The sequence below is a fragment of the Megalobrama amblycephala genome, linkage group LG4, assembly GCF_018812025.1.
Source record: "Megalobrama amblycephala isolate DHTTF-2021 linkage group LG4, ASM1881202v1, whole genome shotgun sequence".
Taxonomy (NCBI): domain Eukaryota; kingdom Metazoa; phylum Chordata; class Actinopteri; order Cypriniformes; family Xenocyprididae; genus Megalobrama; species Megalobrama amblycephala.
Genome location: NC_063047.1, coordinates 15,972,365 through 15,995,647, shown reverse-complemented (window position 1 = coordinate 15,995,647; position 23,283 = coordinate 15,972,365). Strand labels below are relative to the sequence as shown.

General features: G+C 39.9%; 1 protein-coding gene across 1 annotated transcript; it reads left to right on the top strand.

The window, feature by feature from the left end:
- The first annotated feature begins 3,155 nt into the window (after nucleotides 1-3,155).
- On the top strand, nucleotides 3,156-4,469 carry LOC125266160. The gene has a single exon (XM_048186612.1). It carries the CDS (start codon nucleotides 3,279-3,281, stop codon nucleotides 4,467-4,469), a length of 1,191 nt encoding a protein of 396 aa, XP_048042569.1. The 5' UTR covers nucleotides 3,156-3,278.
- Nucleotides 4,470-23,283: the final 18,814 nt, after the last annotated feature.

Genomic DNA, 23,283 nt, shown 5'->3' with positions numbered 1-23,283 from the left:
AAAAGGTGAATGATCTAATTTCTCTCAAAATCACAAGTGAAACTATATCAGATGTGGAAAAGCAGATGAAGAGGTTTTTAAAGTATTGCAAAGAGGCTGAAGAACTGCATAATTCAATTGTAGAAATGCCAATACCTCAGGATGAGTTCGACAAGCAAAACAAATGGTTCAATGCTAAAATGGCTGGAAATATGGGTTTTTACAAAGATATCAGTGAATGGTTGTCTGATACTGGAAAATCATTGAATGTGGATAAACTATGTGATGCTTCATCTACAACAAGCAGTGAAATAGGGCCTGATGATAGTATTTCAAATGTGTCCACAAAAAAATCCCATCACAGCAAAGCATCAAAAAGTTCAGCCACTACTTCAAGTACAACTTCTTCTGCACAGATAAAGGCTATGGCAGAAAAGGCTGCATTATTACAACATGCTGCTGCTATGGAGAAGAGACATACTTTGGAGGAGGAAGAAGAAAAACTTCACATTCAAAGTGAAAGACTCAAAAGACAAAAAGAACAACTCATAATGAATGCAAAAATAGCAGCCAACGATGCAAAATTGTCAGTTTTAAGAACTAGTGATGTTGGAAGCAGTAAAAAGGCAACGTCCAATGATTCAAAATGTTAAAATTCACGCTCATTGAATCACAGTTCACAAGTAGAGCTGCCTGGGAATTCTACTCATGTTGCAATGCATTGTCCAACCACACAACAAGCTGCAAGCATACAGGATTGTACAGCTGCTGTTCAAAATAATCCAGTCTCTTATTCTCAATCACAAATTCATTCTTCACAATCTCATTCTCAAACTGATAATGGACAAGATATGTTGTACAACATTATGCAGCAACAAGCAAACATAACTGCTCAGCTTGTTCATCGGGGGGATGTGGCATCTTCTTTACCTCCTCGAGTAATTCCAATTTTCGATGGAGATCCATTACAGTTTGCTGCTTTTATCCAAGCTTTTGAACATGGAATTGAAAGAAAGACTACAAACGTACAGGATTGCTTGTATTATCTAGAACAGTACACTAGAGGACAACCAAGAGAACTGGTCAGAAGCTGCCAGCATATGCCAGCAGAACAAGGGTTTAGAAAAGCCAAGAATTTGTTGACGGAACATTTTGGTCACGAGTTGAAAATCACTGCAGCCTACATGGAAAAGGCTTTGAACTGGCCTTCTATTAAACCTGATGACATCAGTGGTTTGCAAGCATATGCTTTGTTTCTGAGAGGGTATTGCAATGTGATGGTAAACTTGCAGTATATGGATGAGATTAATGTTTCATCAAACCTTAAGAACATCATGATAAAACTGCCATATCGACTCAGAGAGAAATGGAGAGTCAAAGCTTGTGAGTTACAAGAACGAAATGGCTGTAGGGTCAAGTTTACAGACATGGTGGATTTCATTGAACATCAGGTTAAGATTTTAACAGATCCTCTCTTTGGAGATATTAAAGATCTACAACCACACATGTCCCACAAAGTTAAGTCTGTACCTTACAGTGGTAGAGGGCGAAGTTCAGCTACAGTGGCTATTGTCAATGCTGTTGAAGGTTTACAGCCTAAATTCTATCCATCACAGCATAGTTATTCATCTTGCTGCTATGCATGCAAAGAAAATCACGTTTTGGAAAAATGCCCACTGATTCAGACAATGACTCACAGACAAAAGATTGAATTTTTGAAGAATCATGGAATTTGCTTTGCCTGTCTGAAAACTGGACATCTTAGCAAAGATTGTACAAGCCGTCAGACTTGTTGTGTGTGTAGTCAGAAACATCCTACTATACTCCATATCTCAGCTAAGAGTAAAACCTTTGAGGAGAAACAAGTGAGTAATGCTCTTGTTACTTTGCAGACATATGCTCATACTGGGGCCGGAGAATCAGATTGTTCATTGTCCATTGTGCCAGTTCAGGTCAAGTCTAAGCTTGGAGACTTTACAGTAACAACGTATGCTTTCTTGGATCCAGGGAGTACAGCCACTTTTTGCACTGAAGGGCTTATGCGGAAGCTGAAGATAACTGGGACAAAAAGGTGCATATTGCTTCGAACTATGGGACACGAAAATGTGGTAAATACATCTGTGCTCACTGGACTGGAGATATCGGGATTGTCTGAGGATAAATTCATGGATTTGCCAGAAGTCTTTACTCAGGAGACAATACCTGTAAGTAAAAATAATGTGGTTAATCAAGAAGATCTAAAGAAATGGACATATTTGGATGATGTCAAGATTCCCAGACTGGATGCTGAAGTTGAATTGTTAATTGGCACAAATGCTCCAAAGCTCTTGGAACCATGGGAAATCATCAATAGTAAAGATCAAGGACCCTATGCTGTCAAGACCCTATTGGGGTGGGTCATAAACGGTTTTGTAAAGGAAGCAGATGATGGACGGAAGAATGGCTTTCAATCAGTCACTGCAAATAGGATCTCTGTTTCCAGGCTAGAAGAGTTATTGGTTGCTCAGTACAATCATGATTTCAGTGAGAAAACTTCAGATGATGACTTCAAAATATCTAGAGAGGATCAAAGATTTATGGAGATAATGGATCAGTCAATTAGCATTGAAAATGGTCATTACTGTATAGACTTACCCTTCAGGAAGGATGATGTCATCATGCCTAATAATAGGTGCCTTGTTGAACAACGTTTAATGAACTTGAAAAGGAAGTTCACTAAGAACCAGGAGTTTCAAAAGGAATACACAGCTTTTCTCACTGATGTTATTGATAAGGGGTATGCTGAAGCAGTACCACAAGATCAGTTACTTCGGAATGATGGTAAAGTATGGTATATCCCACATCACGGGGTATACCATCCTAAAAAGAAGACTATTAGAGTTGTGTTTGACTGCAGTGCAGTTTTCAAAGGAGTGTCCTTGAATTCACAATTACTACAAGGCCCAAATCTTACCAACTCATTGTTGGGTGTTTTGACCAGGTTTAGGCAAGAGCATGTGACTTTGATGGCAGACATTCAGGCCATGTTCCACCAAGTGAATGTGTCACAGAAGAATGTGGATTTTCTTCGTTTTCTGTGGTGGCCTAATGGTGATACTACACAAAGCTTCAAAGAATACAGAATGAAAGTCCATCTGTTTGGAGCTATTTCATCACCAAGCTGTTGCAATTTTGCTTTGAGAAAACTTGCTGAAGATTACAAAGATTGTTTTCCAAACAAAGTCTTGAATACAATCCAGCATAACTTCTATGTAGATGACTGTTTAACATCTGTTCCCACTGAAGTGGAGGCACTTCACATGGTTAAAGACTTAACTGCAGTCTGTTCTAAAGGAGGATTCCAGCTATCCAAATGGATGAGTAATAGCCGTAAGGTATTAGCAAGTATTCCAGAAGAACGTCTGTCAAAAGCAACCAAAGATCTCAACCTGGATAAAGACAATCTGCCTGTAGAAAGAACGCTTGGGTTGCACTGGTGTGTGGAATCGGATGCATTTATGTTTAAGATTGCCATAAGCGAAAGACCACACACAAGACGAGGCATTTTGTCAGTTATCAGTTCAATCTACGATCCTTTGGGATTTCTCTCACCGCTACTACTGCCTTCGAAGTTGTTGTTGCAGGAGTTATGTAGAAGAAACATTGGATGGGACAATGAAATGCCACAGTCACTTTTATGTCAGTGGTCAGAGTGGCTGCAAGATCTCAACAAGGTAGCTATGGTAAAGGTGGACAGATGTATCAAGCCGAAGGAGTTTGGAAAGATCGAGTTGGCTCAATTGCATCACTTTTCAGATGCAAGTGAATGTGGTTATGGAACAGTCTCTTACTTGCGTCTGGAAGATGAAAACAAAGAAGTGAGACTTTCCTTTATGCTTGGAAAATCTAGAGTTGCTCCTTTAAAGCAGATAACCATACCCAGACTTGAACTTGCAGCTGCTGTTTTAGCAGTCAAAATTGACAAGATGCTCAAGAAGGAACTTCAACTGGATTTGGCCAAATCAGTGTTTTGGACGGACAGCCAAACTGTATTGAAATACATAGCCAATGATGCCAAGAGGTTTCATACATTTGACAAGACAAATAGAGTGTCAGTCATCAGGGATGCAACAGATGTTGTACAATGGAGACATATTGGAACAAAATTAAATCCTGCTGATGATGCCTCTAGAGGCATGTCCATTGAACATTTTTTGAAAGCCAACAGATGGATACAAGGTCCAGACTTTCTATTGGACGTCCCAGAGAAATGGCCTCATTCGTATATTGACCGAGGCTTAAAGGATGATCCAGAGGTTAAAAAGGACACAGTGGTAGTAGCTGCCATTTCCAAATGTTCTGACAGTGCCACTCATCAACTTTTGAACTCTTTTTCTGATTGGAGAAAATTGAAAACTGCAGTGGCATGGGTTTTAAAGTTCAAAGAAGTGCTTTTGAAGCTCAAGCAACACAGAAAGTTTATTCCAGTCCTCATTTACTTCTGGGACTAACAATTCTATAGTGGAGCAGGACAGAGTTAAAGAGGAAATGAAAAGGTTTCGTATTGGATTCCATGGTCAAAGTCTTACACCTGATGATATTTCTCAAGCAGAATCAGCAATTATTGGATTTTCTCAACACGAAGCATTTAAACAGGAAATTTCTTCCTTGCAAAGTGGAACATCTGGAGTTAAAAGAATTAGTAACATCTACAAGCTTGATCCAGTATTGATGGATGGTTTACTTGGAGTAGGTGGAAGACTTAGTCGAGCAGCAATGCCTGAGGAGACGAAATGCCCTGTTATCCTGCCAAAGGAACATCATATATCCAAACTTATTATGCATCATGTTCATAAACAGCTAGGTCATGCGGGGAGAAACCATATGCTGTCAACACTGCGAAGAAAGTACTGGATTATTAAGGCAAACTCCGCTTGCAGAAAGGTAATTTCAGAATGTGTTGTATGTCAACGTTTCCAAGGCAAAATTGGAGAACAAAAAATGTCTGACTTACCAAAGGAAAGGATCGTGCCAGATTTGCCTCCTTTTACTAATACTGGTGTGGACTACTTCGGGCCTATTGATGTGAAAAGAGGCCGCAGTGTTGTGAAAAGGTATGGGGTTATATTGACCTGCATGACCAGTCGAGCAGTACATCTTGAAGTAGCCTACTTTCTGGATACAAATTCCTGCATAAACTGCATTCGCCGTTTTATGTGTCGTCGTGGGCAAGTATTGTATTTAAGATCTGATAACGGCACAAATTTTATTGGAGCAGAGAAAGAGCTCAAGAATGCTTTGAAGACATTGGATCATGATAAAATTCAGCGCACCTTTCTATCAGAAGGTATAACATGGACTTTTAATCCCCCTGCTGGACCACATTATGGAGGCATGTGGGAAAGGCTTATTCGTCTTGTAAAAAAAGTGTTGTACTCCACTCTCCGACAGCAATGCTTGGATGATGAGAGCTTTCACACTCTTCTTTGTGAAGCTGAAGCTATTCTTAATGATCGTCCTATCACAAAGCTTTCTGATGATCCAAATGACTTGGAAGCTCTCACGCCCAATCATATTTTACTGTTAAGAACAAAACCACTTCTTCCTCCAGGACTATTTCAAGAAAGTGATTTGTATATCAGACGTAGATGGCGACAAGTCCAATATCTGTCTGATCTCTTTTGGAAAAGATGGATAAGGGAGTATCTTCCATTGCTTCAGGAATGCCAAAAATGGATGAAACCACGTAGAAACTTTGCTGTTGGTGATATAGTAGTCATCATGGATCCAACTGCTCCACGTGGTTCCTGGTCTTTAGGCAGAATCACTCAGACATATCCTGACAAAAGGGGATTTGTTCGGTCTGTACGATTGAAGACAAAAACAGGATTACTGGACAGACCTGTTTCCAAAATCTGCCTGTTGTTTGAAGATATAAAGGACTGATCTTCAAAGAAGAAGTGCACATACACCCTTTTTTTTTGCTCCTTTTGAATAATTTAAGGATAATTGTAGTTAGACACCAACAATTATGGGGCCGGTGTGTAGGAGCCAGTGTTGTACGTGTATTGCGGGCTGTCACCAGGTGGGGGCAGTGTGGGCACAGAGGGTTTTTAAACAGGTGTTTTACACATAGAGGAAATTGGCTTGGTGGAGGGGAACGCATGCAGTTTTTTTACCACACACATACGGGCAGTGGAGGCCTCACGTTGGATGTCCTTTATCATTATCATTGTGTAATTTAACCATTTGCATTATATTTAATAAAGTAATCAAAAGATCAACTAAGAGAGAACTTTGAGTGTGCGTAAAGGATGCGTTGGATATCCAAGCCATCAGCAGCTATTGGAGCTGCTGTCACACCCCGTCATGCCTTAAGCCCCGTTGTACACTGAAGCAGTTTTTTTTTTTTTTTAACCTGAAATTAAAGTGAAAGTCAAAGTATTCCGGATTAAAAAGTTCTGAAATTCAATGTGACAAACAGGGTGACAGACAAACAACTAGGCATACATTAAAAGTGTATAACAAATAGATGGCGTTTCAGATCTAATGTAGGCCTAAACAATAACGATGGCGTATTAACTTTCAACCGATTCTCTGTGGATGTCAAGAAAAAAAACACACCATATAGCTAGATAAGACATTACACGTTCAATAACAATAATACATAGGCCTAAGCTGAAAATAAAGCAAAGAGAAAAACTCCTACCTTTACACATCTGACACTTAAAATGGCGATGGCGTTGTTGTTGAGATTTAGCTGTTGTAGGTGGAGCAAACAGGGTACACGGACATTGGGTGTGGCCACTCCCAGTTTCAGCACAGCACCGCCCATATTTCAGAAGACCGGCTTCAACAAGCCTGAAATAAAAGATAAACAAAAGTGAAAGTGACCTATAGGTTAAGGCCGGAACACACCAAGCCGACGCTGACAAACTAGTGGCGATGAAAGCAGACTACAGGGTTGGTTCACGTCGGCAGCGTCTGTGTCCAAAGTTGGCCTGACACACCAAACACACTGGGGCGGTCGTGGACTAATGGATAGAGAGTCAGACTTGTAACCCAAAGGTCATGGGTTTGAGACTCAGGTCTCTGGCAAGGATTGTCGGTGAGGGGAGTGAATGCCCAGCGCTCTCCCCACCCTCAATACCACGACTGAGGTGAGACCCTTGAGCAAGGGACCGTACCCCCAACTGCTCCCCGGGCGCCGCAGCAATGGCTGTCCACTGCTCCGGGTGTGTGTTCACTGCTGTGTGTGTGCGCACTTGGATGGGTTAAATACAGAGCACAAATTCCGAGTATGGGTCACCATACTTGGACACATTTCACTTCGCTTTCACTTTCATTTTTTCACTTTCAAACCAACGCTAGACAGCCGACGGCCAAGTAGCATATCAGTTTTGCGCCTGCTTGAGATGAAATGCCTTTCCGAACCAGCAGGTGGCAGTATCTGAACAGCCAATCCATAGACATTATAATCAGAATGATCAAATGGCCCGACGGACCGACGAGCTCCGAACGCCGATTTAACATTTCGAATCGGCCGAAAAAACGGCGACGAGGACCAACTTCAGCCGACGGTGCGGAACACACTGAGAAAACTTAGTCGGCCGACGAACAAAAACTGCCAGACGGCCGACCGTCGGCCTGGTGTGTTCCTGCATTTACATATATTTGGGAAACCGTCTGTCATTAGCAAGTAACAACCAGAGACATGGGATGTTAAAACAGGTGTCTTATATCTCTGTGTCCATTGGAAATGAATAGGCTATGCTTGAATTGATTTCTTCAAGCTTATAGTAAAAAAAAACACAAAAAAAAAACGCAACGAGACTGACACACAACAGATTGGAGAAGATCATAAATCGTAATATATACACATTTATATATACATTTTTATGATTATGATCATAAATCGTAATCATATACACATTTTGGGTCAGTGACAAAATGATTTACCCCTAAAGGTACCATTTTTCAGAGAATGTATTTGTAGAAAAGTGTAAGATAGGCTAGAACTACTCTGAGAAAAAGAAAGAAATCTTGCTTCAACCACCCACAGGTTAAGGTTATTAATAACCTTATTAGATAACCTGCAGAGGGCAGTGTTGGATAACTTCTGTATTCCACTGGCTTCTCCTGTTTAATTCACTATTCACTGCTCAAGCAGTAGGAAAATAAAACAAAGTAAAAATTCTTTAACAAATCTATAAAGTTCTGAAATAATAAAGTGAGTATTTTGGTTCTCAGATGACTTAACTTTGGGAGTTTTAGCTGGTGGCTAGGCTTCACCATCAGTATATGATGCATTACCATCTAATCACAATTGAGATCATTAGATAACTTGTCCTATAGTCCAAAACTTTCAATCAAAAAGTATTTTCGTTTCCTTGTCACAGTCTTTACTCCAGTAGAAAATTGTCTCTGCCTGGGGCTTTAGTGACAATGGCTCCATGAAATTCATGGTCTCACCGCAGTGTTCATACTTGAATGAGAAGGTGTGCATGGTGTTTTGGGTGTAATGTGACAGTTTTTTTTTTAACATTTTGCTTAATGATACGTGCAACCCCTGAAAATGAAAGGCCATATATTGGTTCTGACAATATATGTGATCAAATTAATTTAAGCCTCGCCTTTATTATTATTATTATTATTACTATTAGTATTATTTTTTCAAAGATCTTCAAAAGTGTTATTTTCTACCTTAAAAGTTTGAAGTATATGCAGCAAAAAATTAAGCATATTTGAACATGACAAAAAACTTCTAATGCTTCTTACAAGGATGAAGGCTTATCTTAAAATATTACAGTAACATAGCATTGGTAACTGCATGCTATTTAATATTATTAAAATTTTAAAGCTGTAAGGGATGTGGAGTGGTTTCTTTAAGAAATTTGTGAAAATAATTTATCAATTGCTTATAAAACAGTTCCCTTTCCCTTGCTAGTTAAAGGGTTAGTTCACCCAAAAATGACAATTCTGTCATTTATTACTCACCCTCATGTCGTTTCACACCCGTAAGACCTTCGTTCATCTTCAGAACACAAATTAAGATATTTTTGATGAAATCCGATGGCTCAGTGAGGCCTGCATAGCCAGCAATGACATTTCCTCTCAAGATCCATTAATGTACTAAAAACATATTTAAACATATTTAAATCAGTTCATGTGAGTAGTGAACTGAAGTTCATTCCGAAGATTAACGAAGGACTTACAGGTGTGGGACGACATGAGGGTGAGTAATAAATAACAGAATTTTCATTTTTGGGTGAACTAACCCTTTATGGTCCATGAATCCTGAATTCTAAAAAAATAAAAAACTTGAAGATCTAGATCAGGGGTGGGGATACTCACCTGCTTGTGGGTTATATTCGTTATATACATTGGGTGCTTCTCAATATCCCTCCTCGTTTCCTCGCTCCTCCGTCCTCCATCCTGTGACCTGGAAACCGATCGAGCTCAGCCATCTTGAAGGACATCTCAATTCTCTAACTGCACCGCGAGGAGGCGAGGATACACAGGTGCATCGTTTGCGGAAGTCTTTCTCGTCGAGAAACCTGACGCACGCATAAATTCTCCTCCCCCTTCATAACTGTCGCAATAATTTAAATGTATGCTTATGCTTATATTTTTTTTTTAAATAATCAACTTTAACAACATATGGGTAGATCCCTCGCGTGCAGCTAATGACGCTTTGAAGTGACCCTAAAGGGAGCGAGGATATAACGGCTGCGTCCGAAAACTGGAAAATGCTGCCTTCTGAGGACACATTTCAAGGTAGTAAGGCATCAAGGCACGTCCGAATCCAATGTTAGCTTCACTTCCTGTCTCATGAGATACCTTCCTCAGATCGATTTTTGAAGGAAGCATAGATGTATCCTTAGCTGCCTTTGATATCCCACAATCCTGTGCTTTCCATTCTGTGACAGTTGAGCTAGAAAAATAAAGATGGCGTCCGAAAGTTGCGTTTGCTGCTCATTTTGTGTATAAATGTACGATTTTGATCAACATATTTCAATTTTGATTTCATTTCTATCGAGAAATTACTACTGTAATAATTAAATATTTGTTTAGTTCTGTTTAGTTTAGTTGCTGTAGATCATTAAACTGTTAGGCTGCCTCAGAAGTCTGTCCGAAATCAATTTCGTGAGGTAGGCCTACCTTCATGCACAAACGCTGCCGTACAAGTCATTCTTTTATAAGACAGTGAGGCAGCAAGACAGCTACCTAGGTTTTCGGATGCAGCCATCATTTCACTTGGGGTGCTTCTCAATTCTTATTTGTGCATCCTCGTTTCCTTTCCTTGCTTCCTTTCCTCGCGTCTTAGCTCCACCCCTTCAGGATGCGAGGGAAGGACGCAAGGAAAAGATGTGAGGACATAGGAATTGAATCAAGTGAAATGATATATCCTCGCTTCCTTTAGCGTCACTTCAAAGCGTCATCAGCTGCACTACAGGGATCTATCCATATGTTATTAATGTTTGGTTATTTAAAAAAATATAATAATTAATAAAGCAAGATGCCCCCTTGAAATATATGAGGTATAAAGTTTATTTAAATTTAAATTTAAATTATTGTGAGAGATATAAAGGGGGAGGGGAATTTATGCGTGCGTCACGTTTCTCGATGAGAAAGACTTTCGCAAAGGATGCACCTGTGTATCCTCGCTCATAACTCCTCAGGAAGCTTCCTCACTCCTCGTTCCTCGCCTCCTCGCGGTGCAAGAGAATTGAGATGTCCTTCAAGATGGCTGAGCTCGATCGTTTTCCGGGTCATGGGATGGAGGACGGAGGAGCGAGGAGACGAGGAGGGATATTGAGAAGCACCCTTGATTCAATTCCTCCATCCTCGCATCTTTTCCTTGTGTCCTTCCCTCGCATCCTGAAAAGGTGGAGCTAAGACGCGAGGAAAGCAAACGAGGATGCACAAATAAGAATTGAGAAGCACCCATTGATCCTGGAGGGCCAAAGAGCTCCAGCCCTAATTAAATACACCTGAAGCTAATTAAGGTCTTCAGGATGAATAAATGCTGCATTCACGCCACCTTGTATTTACCGGAATCTTGAGATTAAAACACGTGACGTTATATAGAGGGTATGCACGTGACGTCACCGTCGACCGTTACGACTGCGGTCACGCCCACTGAGTGGCACAAAGACTGAGGGGCAGCATTGGTTTTCGGCGTGAATATCGCGAAAAACACACAAAACACATCCAAAATGGGAAAGAGCTTTGTGATTGACTGTACAAATAGCTTTGACACAAAACCTGAGGTATATAAGACTGCCGAAAGCTACAGAAAAAATAAGCAAATGGATCGCTGTAATTCACAGAAACAGCTGGACTCCAGCAGAGAAACATGGATTTGCAGTTATCATTTTGTGTCAAATTGTTGGATTTTGAGGTAAACTCATACCGTATTGTATTGTTATACAATATATGATGTTGACAACTCATCAATTAAATATTTTCCATCTTATATTCTGCATAATTGGGTGTTTTTAAATAAACAACATTGACAAAAACTATACTATAAAACTATATATGTTTTAAGGCTATAAAATATGATGATATAACATTGATATAAGTGATTACGCAGATTTAAACCTACCTATATTGCAGTTACATGAAATATTCACAGGCAGATTTGCTTTATGTATTTCCTCGCCGTCGAAATCAGGCACATGTAATGTCAGGAAACACGACTCCTGGCTGCATGTCAATATCCATGGATTAGATTTATTTGACAAGTTTTAAGGGGCATTTTCGAGTCCAACCTTTACTGTAATTCGTTAGTTTTTTACTCGCGTTTTCGCAGTTTCCCCTATTAAATCCAGTCACGCAGCAGGTTCTTTTGCCACTCAGTCCAGCTGAGGGAGCGCGCTTTCGGCGGGAAAGTGACGTTGATGCATACCCTGTATTCGGAGCTGTTCACGTCCTTTGACTGGGAATTATGTGTTTCCATTGCACCACTGTCAACACCTATGAATCTACAGCGGCCACGTGGTACATCTGGGAGCTTTCAGAAAACTCCCAGCTTACAAGCTGTAATCACGAGCTCTACGAGAACGTGAACATTTTTACAAGATAGAATCTCATAACTACAGGAATTACGATTACTAAATTACAGGCAGGTGAGGTTTTTTTTTCAGGGTTGGAGCTAAACTCTGCAGGACAATGGCCCTCCAGGATCAACGGCCCCCACCGCATAACCTGATATTGCTGAGTTCAACATGTTCCTGGGTCAACATTTTTGTTGATCCTGGAACAACATTCAAATCAACCAATCAGATTTGAGGGACAAGTTTACAGATTACGTCAAGTTTAGGCTTAAAATTATGAATTTGTGCTTCTACATCAGTGTTATTCATCTATCATTTCCCTCTGATTTTTGGGATAACTTATGGGTAGGGTTAGGTTTAGGGGTAGGAATAGGGTTAAGACTAAATTTTTAGACTGGAATGTTGTTCCAGGATCAACAAAATATGTTGACCCAGAACAAAATCAGGACGTGCTTCCCCACCCCTGATCTAGATGATCTAATAATACATATTAAACGGTTGGTTCACCCAAATATAAATTCTGTTTTTAAGTACTCACCTGTTACAGAACACAGACTCACAAGAATGTTGTAATGAATGAGAGAGTTTATTTGTAGAAGCAGGTAACAGACACAAGCAGGTGAGTATGGTAATTCAAGCAGTGAATGCAATAATTATAGGAATACTGAATTTGTTTTTTTGTAAATGATTGTGGAGGTCATGGATGAGAGCAGCTGAAGCACACACTTTTGCAAGGTAGATCGAGAATGGTCGGAGTCCAGAGAAGAAGATGCTGGAGACCCAGGAACACAGTGAGAAGAAGGAGATGCAGAGGAACAGGAGGGACAATGGCAGAATATAGCATACACACTCTACAGGTAAGTGTAAACAAGTAAGTGTAAACAGGTAAGTGAGTCCTTACTTGAACAAAACCAGATAAAGTGCCAGAATGGAGTGTTCTGATCCCCTATAGCAGCACTTCTCAAAGTCCGGACTCCGGTCCGGATCCGGACCCGGAGGGAATTCAGTCTGGACCTGCCTCCATTTCGTATTTCAACAGCAGTAATTGTGTCCAGTGGCGTAACTTTGTTTTAAAAAGTGGGTGGGACAGGAATGTGGGGGTGGGGTATTGCAATTGTATTATTACAATAATAATAATATGATATTAAAATTAATATGATAGTTTCTTCCTTACATCTGCTATAATACAATATGTCTCGAGAGTATGTATATTAATTAATAAACACGTGGATCCGCTGTTCCAAAGAGATTGTCCTGATGGACTGGAGGCAATATTTTCGTTCAGCATGCAAGAGATTCTTTTTTTTTTTTCATCAAAACCAAAGATGTTCGTCAGTGATTGTATATAAAGAGCAGGGACACGTTTATGTGTATTTTGTTTTGTGATTCGACGTAACGAATAGAGAGTCTCTGCAACAGTTAAGCGATAGATTGAAGCGCTTGTCCGTGTGAAGACTGCGCAATGTGCACGAGCGCCAAGAGAACAATTTTGCGCCTCTGATAACAGCGACAACGAGCACTCAACATGATTTCAAAAACAACACATCCCAGCGCCAGATCGCCTATTATTAACACAAATTGATAATCAACTAGAGGTGTTTCTTTTGTATTAGATATCCGCGAGATGCCGCGAGATAATTCAAAAAGTGGTGGGGACAATATCGACCCTTTCAAAAAGTGGTGGGGACATGTCCCACCCGTCCCACCCGCAAATTACGCCTATGATTGTGTGTAATGGATTAAAAATCTGGATTTCCTACTTTGACAAACGCATGTCAAAATCATTTGTTTAGTGTTTTATGTCTTTTTGGAGATGGTCCGAAATTAAAGCGAAGGCGAGATATTTCAAGTTTTCCTCTGTGATTCAGTTGCCATGACATCCAGTGAGCATATACTTTTGATGTAATTGGGCGCGAGTCACGCGACGCGACACTTCACCGCAATAAGCGTTTGAATGGGTGTGGAGCAGTGGTTTTCAACCTGCGGCCCGTCACAAATGTAAATGCGGCCCGCGATATGCCGATCACAATAATAATAATTAAAAAAAAAATTAGCATACATTTTATTTTTGTTTTAAAATTTAAATTAAAGTGAATTTAAAAAATATAAATGAGCTATAATGCTTTATTTGTCATATAAAATAATTTTGGTGAGCATTTATTATTTTCAGACATCAGGCAATGTAGGCTAATGACGCAATCACTCAGTTAACGAAACAAACACAAGTGCGCTCTTAGGAAGAATTCAAACAGTAGCCATTAATTTTGTAAATTTAAGCCTCAAAATGGTCAAATTTGTTATTAAAGGAGACAAACTAAATGTGGAACATAAAATGAAGGAACACATGCAAACAAGAAGAGTCGCAGCATCAGCAGTAAAGGTAAGAAGAATGGAAGAATCAGTTTGCTGTTAGGCCTAATGAGCGAGATGGGCAGCCTTCCTGTTTGCTCTGTAGTAAAGTACTTGACAAGCAAAACCTACAATTTCAAAAGACTGAACTGTGAATTCGATGTGTTTGATGTATTTTAAATCAGTAAAAATTAGCGCATTAGCGCACCCGCGGCTGGATGAGCCCAACTCTCCGCGCGCTCGCGGATCCGATGCTGCGCGAGGGATTGCGACATGACAGAATGCTTGATATCGTCAGAGATTGTAATTAGCCTACAGTGCGCTCAGTGTTGTTTGTAAAAAGAGCTGAGTAACATTTGCTTATTAAGGCATTTATGTTAGTCTGGCTATCACCAGACCAAGCTCAATTTAAAATTGAACATTAGTCTGGGGAGTTTGCTATGTATTTCCTACTGCACAAGAGGCGGGATCAACGAGCATTAGTCACGCAATTGGATAGTCCTTCAACCAATCAGATCAACGATTCGGGTGACGTACTTTGCAGAGCGATGCGAAAACTCCAGACAGGTTTACCGTGTCTCAATCAGCATCGAGCGATTTTTGCAGGTTGTGCAAAAAAACATGAAAGTGATCGGTATTTACACCCACTCAAGCAATTTGTTTGCTAACTAAAGAAGTCATTCAGCATCGTCGAGAGGTTAAAAGGCGACTCTGATACTGTTCTGGTTCAGTGTAAATGAACGCGGAATATAGCCGCCCTAAACTACGTCATTGTCATGACAACCAAAAAGAATTCCAGTCAGCTCAGGCGGCGCAAGATTCAAGAAACAGGGAGACGAAACATATAGAGCAAATAATAAAAATATTGTCTACCATCAAGGGGCATTGAAGTAAAAGAGTCCTGTACTCACATCGTGAAGCAAACCACCAAAATAACAGCAGAGAATCATTGTGTGTCATTAATCGCTGTTTGTAATCTTCCTATGAAGAGACTGCGGATCAACGCTCTGCTACATTTCTCTCAGATAAGGTAAATGTTTAACACAATCAGCGTCACTGTGATTGTGCATTGTTATTTTGGAGAGACGGGTAGATCAGATAGAGTTTGAAAGCTGCTTGCCTTCGCTTCTCTATCGTCATCGTGTTATACCCGCCAATAGCGAGCAAGGTGGATAAGCCAGTCTGTGATTGGTTCCCGCAAAAGTGTAAGAGCGCAGCAGAAGTGAATGCACGGGTTTCCAGACTGAGTTGCCGAGCGAAATCAAATCGCCGGCAGATCAGGCTGGGTTTACCCAGACTACATTTATGTGGTTGTTTGGTGACTATTGCGATGATGTTGAAGAGAGTCATAAAGTCATACAGAATTAAATAGCAACTTAAAGTGATTGTATATACAGTTTGTGTGTTCACTGAGCATTGCTGATTATTATTGTAAAGCTAATGTCAGTAAGTTAGTTTTTATTTGTTATTTATTGTGTGCAACATCTTGGTATAATAATAGTATTATCTGCTAATACCATAACATTAAATCTGATTGGTTTGCATTGGTGACGTCATATGTAAATTATATGCGGACCGTGAGACTTGCACTTGGACCATTGTGCGGCCCACTGGGAAAAAAGTTTGAGAACCAGCTGCCCTATAGAAAGCAATGTAATTACCACATTCAAGGTCCAGAAAGGTACAGACATTGTTAAAATAGTCCACATGACTACAGTGGTTCAACCTTAATTTTATGAAGAGTCTAGACGAGAATACTTTTTGTGCTTAATAAACAAAACAAAAATAATGACTTTATTCAACAAATTCGCCTCTTCTCCGTCAAGACTCGTACGCAGTTGACGCAGTCAACTCAGTTCAGTGCTTCTGTTTACTGCTGCTCACGTGAACAGCGTCGGCATTCTGACATAGAACCTGGAAGTGCTGCAACATAAATAGTGTAGGAGAATGACAGGGATAAAGACTAACTAAAGTCTAACTAAATAAGAGAACTAAATAAAGTCACTATTTTTGTTTTGTTTTTGTGCACAAAAAGTACTCTCGTCGCTTCATAACATTAAGGTTGAACCACGGTAGTCACGCTGACTGTTTTACAGTTTTTTACAGACTCTAGGACACATTTCTCAATACTTAGGTCACTTTTGCAAAACTCTTCACACAGTTCTCCTAACCAACTTTCATCTTGGCAAAACAGTTCATTTCACATCCAAAATGCACTACAACTACCAAAACACTGTATTCAGGTCTCAAATAAACTCATTCTTCCAGAACACTAGCAAAGGTTGACAGCCGACAAACACACTTTGTCACCCACAAAACAATGACCTGAAAAACACTAACATGTAGCATTATACAATGTTTTCTTGTGTAAAACAAGGACACATCTCTGTTTATAATTCACTGCAATATATGTTACTGGAATGAATCAGACATGATGCAGAATTTGTCAATTTTTTATGTCGTTTATTTATTTTTATATTTTTTTATAATTCCAAAATACAAGAATTTGTATACACACCATCCACTGATACAGATACAATTCAGTTGTTTTTATAGCATTTAATTTTAAGATTTAAAATATATTTCATTACAGTTTTTCTCAGTCGCTTTGGTGCATTTCTCACATCACTATTTACATTTGCACAACAGTTAATGCAGTTCTCAAAACAATTAGTACAAACTGCAAAACCTAGTTGATAACCTGCAAAAGCGTGTCACTTGCTCAAAATGGATAGGTCATTCCTCAAAAGCAAGTATTCATGTCAATGAAAGTGTCAGTGTCATCAAGATGAAAAGTCCTGACACCATTGTTTATGAACAAGATCAAATGGCTTTGTCATGTTTTCATTATGACAGTTTACTCTGTCAATGTTTTCCAATGCAAAAAAGTCAGATCTTGGTGACACTACCTGAAAATGCTCAAGACAGCACTATATACTATTTGCACAGCCATTTGAAAAATACAGTAAAGTTACACATTACTGTATTTAGTGAGGTAACTGAGTACAAGACACTGAATATGTATGTTTCACATTTTTACTGCATATGCTCTTTGCAATTCTAATTTGTTCACAGCATTGTGCAAAAGAAAAATGACACCCTTATTTGCAACAAACATAAACTCCCTTTGGGTAGAGCTGTGCACAACTGTAAACAATATTGCAGTACATATGGCAAATCTTTACTGTAACACTACTGTACACTACAATACACTAAATGTGTGATGCAGTAAAGCTGTACGTCTAAATATAAATTGTACAGTGACAAGTTCTTGTCCCACTGCAAGCTTCATGTATGACACGATGACAGTAGTGCAGTGCAGATTGTTTAGTGCTGAATTACTGTCCATTTATACACACCTGTTCTCCCAACGAAATGTTTGAATAATTGAATTTACAGTGGTTCTCCCAACATTTGGCTGCACCCTTCGACCAGCCTCAGCCATTGTGAGGCTGTGATTGACAACATGATCCACAATTGTAGCCCTGATTTCATCAGGGATCTGCCTATTGGCCTCTTATTCCTCTTCCCCTGTTTTGTCCCCTTCCCCTTCTTCCCCGCACCCTTACCCCTCTTCCATGAGGCTGACCTTCCACTTCTGTGTCACAGTATCGTAGAAATGGTACACACTATGTCCTGCTTGGTTCGTATATGCTTGTAAAATTGGGGTTTATGGGATTCACCTCTGACAGTGATTGTAGAGAAGTGGCTTATCATTGGTTGCAACTAATGCTTCACACTCCCCTTCTCATCAGTGAAAGTTGAGATTCACTTGAGAGAAATTGTTCAATTTAGGAGACATTTTCAGGAAAAAAAGATTTTAAAAAAATGTGTAAAATTTGCTTGACAGATTTTGACAACTAGTTCAACATTTTTGTATGTAATGACTCAAGCAATGAAATGAGGACTATTAGTTTTATATGGAATGACTATTCAGCATTCACAAGTATAGTTAATTTTGACTGACATGACATAAGCAAATGATAATGTTATAAAACAGCAGAGAGTTGTATGAAAGCAATTGATGCATGTCCAAAAGCATTTGCAATTTGTTCGAAGGAATGAGAAACTGCTACTATGATGTGCACAAATGACTAAATGTTGTGGAGGTTGAACTAACTGTTGTGCAAATGTAAATAGTGATGTGAGAAATGCACCAAAGCGACTGAGAAAAACTGTAAAATATTACTGTAGGAGTGTAGCAAATTGCTCTTATTCAGTTTTATATTATGTTATTGTTTTGAACATAAGTTTAACAGTTTTGAAAACAGTATGTAAGCATGTGCAAATTGGCCTGTACGTACAAAGAGTTTTGGCAGTTGTTGTGTCTGAGTGAGAAAAGAATTCATGAAATTTGACAGATGTAGTCATTGAATGCATTTTGTGCCAAAGCAATGATAATTGATCCTCAGTTTAGCCCACATAGACTTCTGTTGTGCTCACTGTGTGAAGAGTTTTGCAAAAGTGACCTAAGTATTGAGAAATGTGTCCTAGCGTCTGTAAAAAACTGTAACAATTTATTTTTTATTTTTCTGGACCTTGAATGCGGTCATTTCGTTGCTTTCTATTGAGGATAAAAAACCCTAGACGAACATAGATGAACCCGAAGATGAACAAAGCTCTTATGGGTTCGGACTGACACAAGGGTGAGTAATTTACAGAAATTTCATTTTTGTGTGAACTAACCCTTTAAGATATGGAAGAATAGATTATAATGCAGTTCAGTAATAGTAATAACGCTCTGCAGAGGGCAGTGTTGCACATACAATCTGAACTTTGGAGGATGTTTGTTTGTTTGTTTTTGTACTATTTTGTAATTGGATTTGCTTTCTGCATTTGAAGCATGTGTGCATCTATTCCAATGCTGATTGCCGCAACGTCACCCTGTGACGAGACGGTGGACCGTGGGAGATATAAAGGATACCTGAAACAAAGCAGCATTAGCTTCTGTGTCTTCAGCAAGCACTCAATGATTCTGTCAGTCCTATTTGGCATTTGTTTGTCTCATAGGTTATTAATTATTAGGAAATATTATGGCGAAGAGGCAGTTTAGGTCATTTACACAATCTTTGTGTTAGCTGCTTGGGAGCGGAGCATGCACTGTCAGCTCTTGAGGTGGTTGACTGTTCTCACTGCAAGCATCTTCCATTGAGAAGTCTCCTGTTTGTTGAGAGCGGCCAGGATCAGGCCCTCTGTGGTTCAGGTCCCGTGTCTGCCGAGATCATGGGTGTCACAAATGGAGCTCACTGAGGACTTTGAGACAGGCACAGCTCTTTCTCAGCTCTCACCCACTCTGCAGTTTCTTCTGCCCTGAGTGAGAGTCCGATGTTAGCGTTATCCAGTTTCGAGAAGGTAAGAATTGAGGCAGAGAAGCAAGAAGCCCTTTGTAAGAGTAAACTAGATGAGAGCTTCCTGCCAAGCAAAGCTCAACCTCCACGTCAGGGCCTGCCTTTCTTTCTGGACCTCCACACAAGGTTGTTTTCCTTTTGTTTGTCAACCCCCATGATCTTGAATTACGCCTTGATCATGGGGATGTGAGAGAGTGGTTATGGGGCGATGCCCAGAGTTGAAGAGACACTGGCATGCTATCTCTCCCCTGAGGCTGCATTATCCCTTAAGGCCCTGACCCAAGATGGGCAAGGCTTACATGGCAGCAGGTTAGGCTGGTGGTAGTCTCAGTCTCAGACGTCACACCCACGGACCATTGTCTGAATGTCTGATGCAAATTGGAAACACTTCAGGATTTTCAAAGTCATCATCTGGTTGGTTGAATTCTACAGGATGTCCAGGAGACGTGTGTGTCGCGTTCTTTAATGGTCCGCCTGGTAACAAATGCTGTGATGCCAAACCCCCTTGTGGAAGAAGAACACCGTCGTGTTTACAACTGTGAAAATGAGCGCTTACCAGGCGCTGGATTTTCAAAAGTATGTGAAGTTCGCGGCTCCATTGTTGCAGTAAACTTGTGCAACGTTGTTGAATGAATCATTTATTAGCTGCACACCAGTCTGTTATTGTTGGGACATACATTTTCACGTGCCTGAACATGAGGCGGAACAAAGCGAACTGTGATTGGTTGCATTACATGTCAGTCAAATGTCGTCTTGGGCGGTCCTTGGCCAATGAAAGCTGCGATAGAGTCCAGACCTTCTGCCGTCAGTCTGAAGCTCTGGCTATGCGAGACTAGGCATGTCTTCACACAATGGCCTGCCTTCAGGCTTACCAAGTTGACCTGCTTAGGGATTTGAATGAAGGTGAGGAGTTTGGGCCTGACAAGATTAAAGAGCTGAGTGTGGCCACGGAAAGATAAAACAATCCTCCGTGTCTTCCCCTGGCCTCTTTGGTGATGCTTTCAGCTTGATCATCGAGAGGTTTGAGGAGACTAAATGTCAGTCAGCAGCATATAAGATATTTATCCCTAGCCATTCCCAAGCCCCAGGGGCTGCTGACAGGGAGCAGCTCCGGTCTCCAGCCATCAGCTTCCAGCTCCTCACACAGGAAGCAACAGAAAGAGTGTAGCTTCTCGTGCCCTCCCTCAACGAGCTTGGGGGTCGAGACAGCACTAGTAGGTTTAGGGGTAGGGGTTGGTTTAGGCCATAGAACATATAATTAACCTGATATAAAATCAATGAAAGTTTATGCAATGTCCTCACTAATACAGTGAATCAAACGTGTGTGTGTGTGTGTGTGTGCGTGTGTGTTTGTGTGTGTGTGTGTGTACCAACAAGGAGAGTAATACCAGTGATTTTTGACCTTGTTGGGACTTTTTTTTTTTTTTTTGGTCCCCATGAGGAGGACAGCTTATAAATCATACTAAGTGATGTTTTTTGAAAATGTAAAAATGCTGATTTTTTTCTGTGATGGGTATAATCAGAATATACAGTTTTTACAGTATAAAAATCTGTCTATGGAATGTCCTCATGATGATAGGAATACCTGTGTGTGTGTGTGTGTGTGTGTGTGTGTGTGTGTGTGTGTGTGTGCGTGTGCATGCGTTTTTGGAACATATCAGGACACAAATGTGTATAATGACATAGGTATTACAAAAAGAGGGTCTTATGAGGACATTACCCCATGTCCCCACTTTTGAAAAGGCTTATAAATCACACAGAATGAGTTTTTGTGAGAAAGTAAAAGTGTGCACAGTTTCCTGTGATGGTTAGGTTTAGGGGTTGGGGTAGTGTAGGGGGATAGAAAATATGGTTTGTACAGTATAAAAACCATTACGCCTATGAAATGTCCCCACAATTCACAAATACGAACGTGTGTGTGTTCAGTGTGGTTTGTGCAGTAATCTAATGAGCTCTAATCAGTGTTATCTTACTGGCTCTAATTACACACACACCTTTCTTACATCAACACATTTGCATATGAATGTGTTTACTTTCAGATGCATGTTTCTTTTTCTGTCTCAGTGGAAACAGCTTTTGATTTATATTTGAGCTAATGATATGTGTACCCTTTAACCCTAAACCTGCTTTTTCATTTATTGACATTTATTTTAATGTAATTTTCTTTTATTGTGTTATTTCATGTTATTTTAATTTATATATGCATTTCTACATTTTATTAAGCCATCTTCCTTAATGTAGCTGCATTAATTTAACCTCTTTCTTAATTTCAGCCATCATTCTGGGGCAATTCACAATTTAGTCAAACCCTGAATCACACACACTGGCCTGTTGTTTGTCCCAGTCTGTCAGATCTCTGTTTGTCAGGCTGATTATTGTTTGCTAATGCTGGACTGTCTGGTGTTACTCTGCAATTAGATTCTGTCCACACACAAACACACATAAACCTCACATACACACACACTGACTGTGTCTATGAGGAACAGCCTGACAGAGACCCACACTAATCTTAGCCGGCTGTGTGTTCTGTGTGTTTAACTCTGTTTCTTTTAGTCAGAATGTTTACTAGCATGTTCATATTCATTTCCTGCTTGACCAAACTCTTTAAAGTTGAGTTGAGCAGGGAACATCCATGTGTTCTTCTCTCTAATCCTGTTCCTGCCTCCTGATTGGACGACAGCGGCCGGCTCTGTCTCCCATGGCAACAGTGCCACTGCTGCTGTGGAGGACGGGGTCTCTGGGGGTGGGGTCAGAGATCAGTGATGTCATAATGACCAGGTGAGTCATTTAATGTCCTAATGCTGTCGCACTGGGCAAAAAGAGTGTTATATGTAGCCTATGATAGACCTCACATGCCTTCATTCTGTGTGTTTGTCTGGTTATGATCACAATCGCATAATTGCATACTACTCTGCATAACTCTTTCTGCAGTATAGAATATGTATACAATGCTCAGTATGCAGGTTTTCTAATTTGCCCAAATCTGGAGTATACAACCAGAGCACACTGTACTATCTGAACTGTATCCCACAATACAATCAGTTTGACCTTCTATTTCCATTATGCCAAATGAACCAATATGATATTAACTTATTAACTATTTTTTACTCCAATATTATTTAAATATGCATCTTATTTAAAGGGATAGTTAGCCCAAAAATGAATTTTTTTGTCATCATTCACTCCCCCTCAAGTAGTTCCAAACCTTTATGAAGAATGTCAGTAACAAAACAGATCTCGCCCCCCATTTATTACCATAGTAGAAACAATAAATACTATGATAGTCAATGGTGGGCGATATCTGCTTGGTACTAACATTCTTCCAAATATCTACCTTTGTGTTCAGCAGAACAAAGAAATGTATACAGGTTTGAAACTTGAGGGTGAATAAATGATGACAGAATTTTCATTTTTTGGTGAACTTTTGGGATACAGTATTGTCCATGCAGTCTAATGAACATTTAATGTAGATTTTGGCAAAATTAGTGAGTATTTTATTTATACAGAAAAGATGCACCATAACAAACACATGCTCTCTCTCTCTCTCTCTCTCTGCTTTACTTGCA

Coding starts and splice junctions, on each gene's coding strand:
- LOC125266160 (XM_048186612.1), top strand. CDS start 3,279: ATGGTTAAAGACTTAACTGCAGTCTGTTCTAAAGGAGGATTCCAGCTA.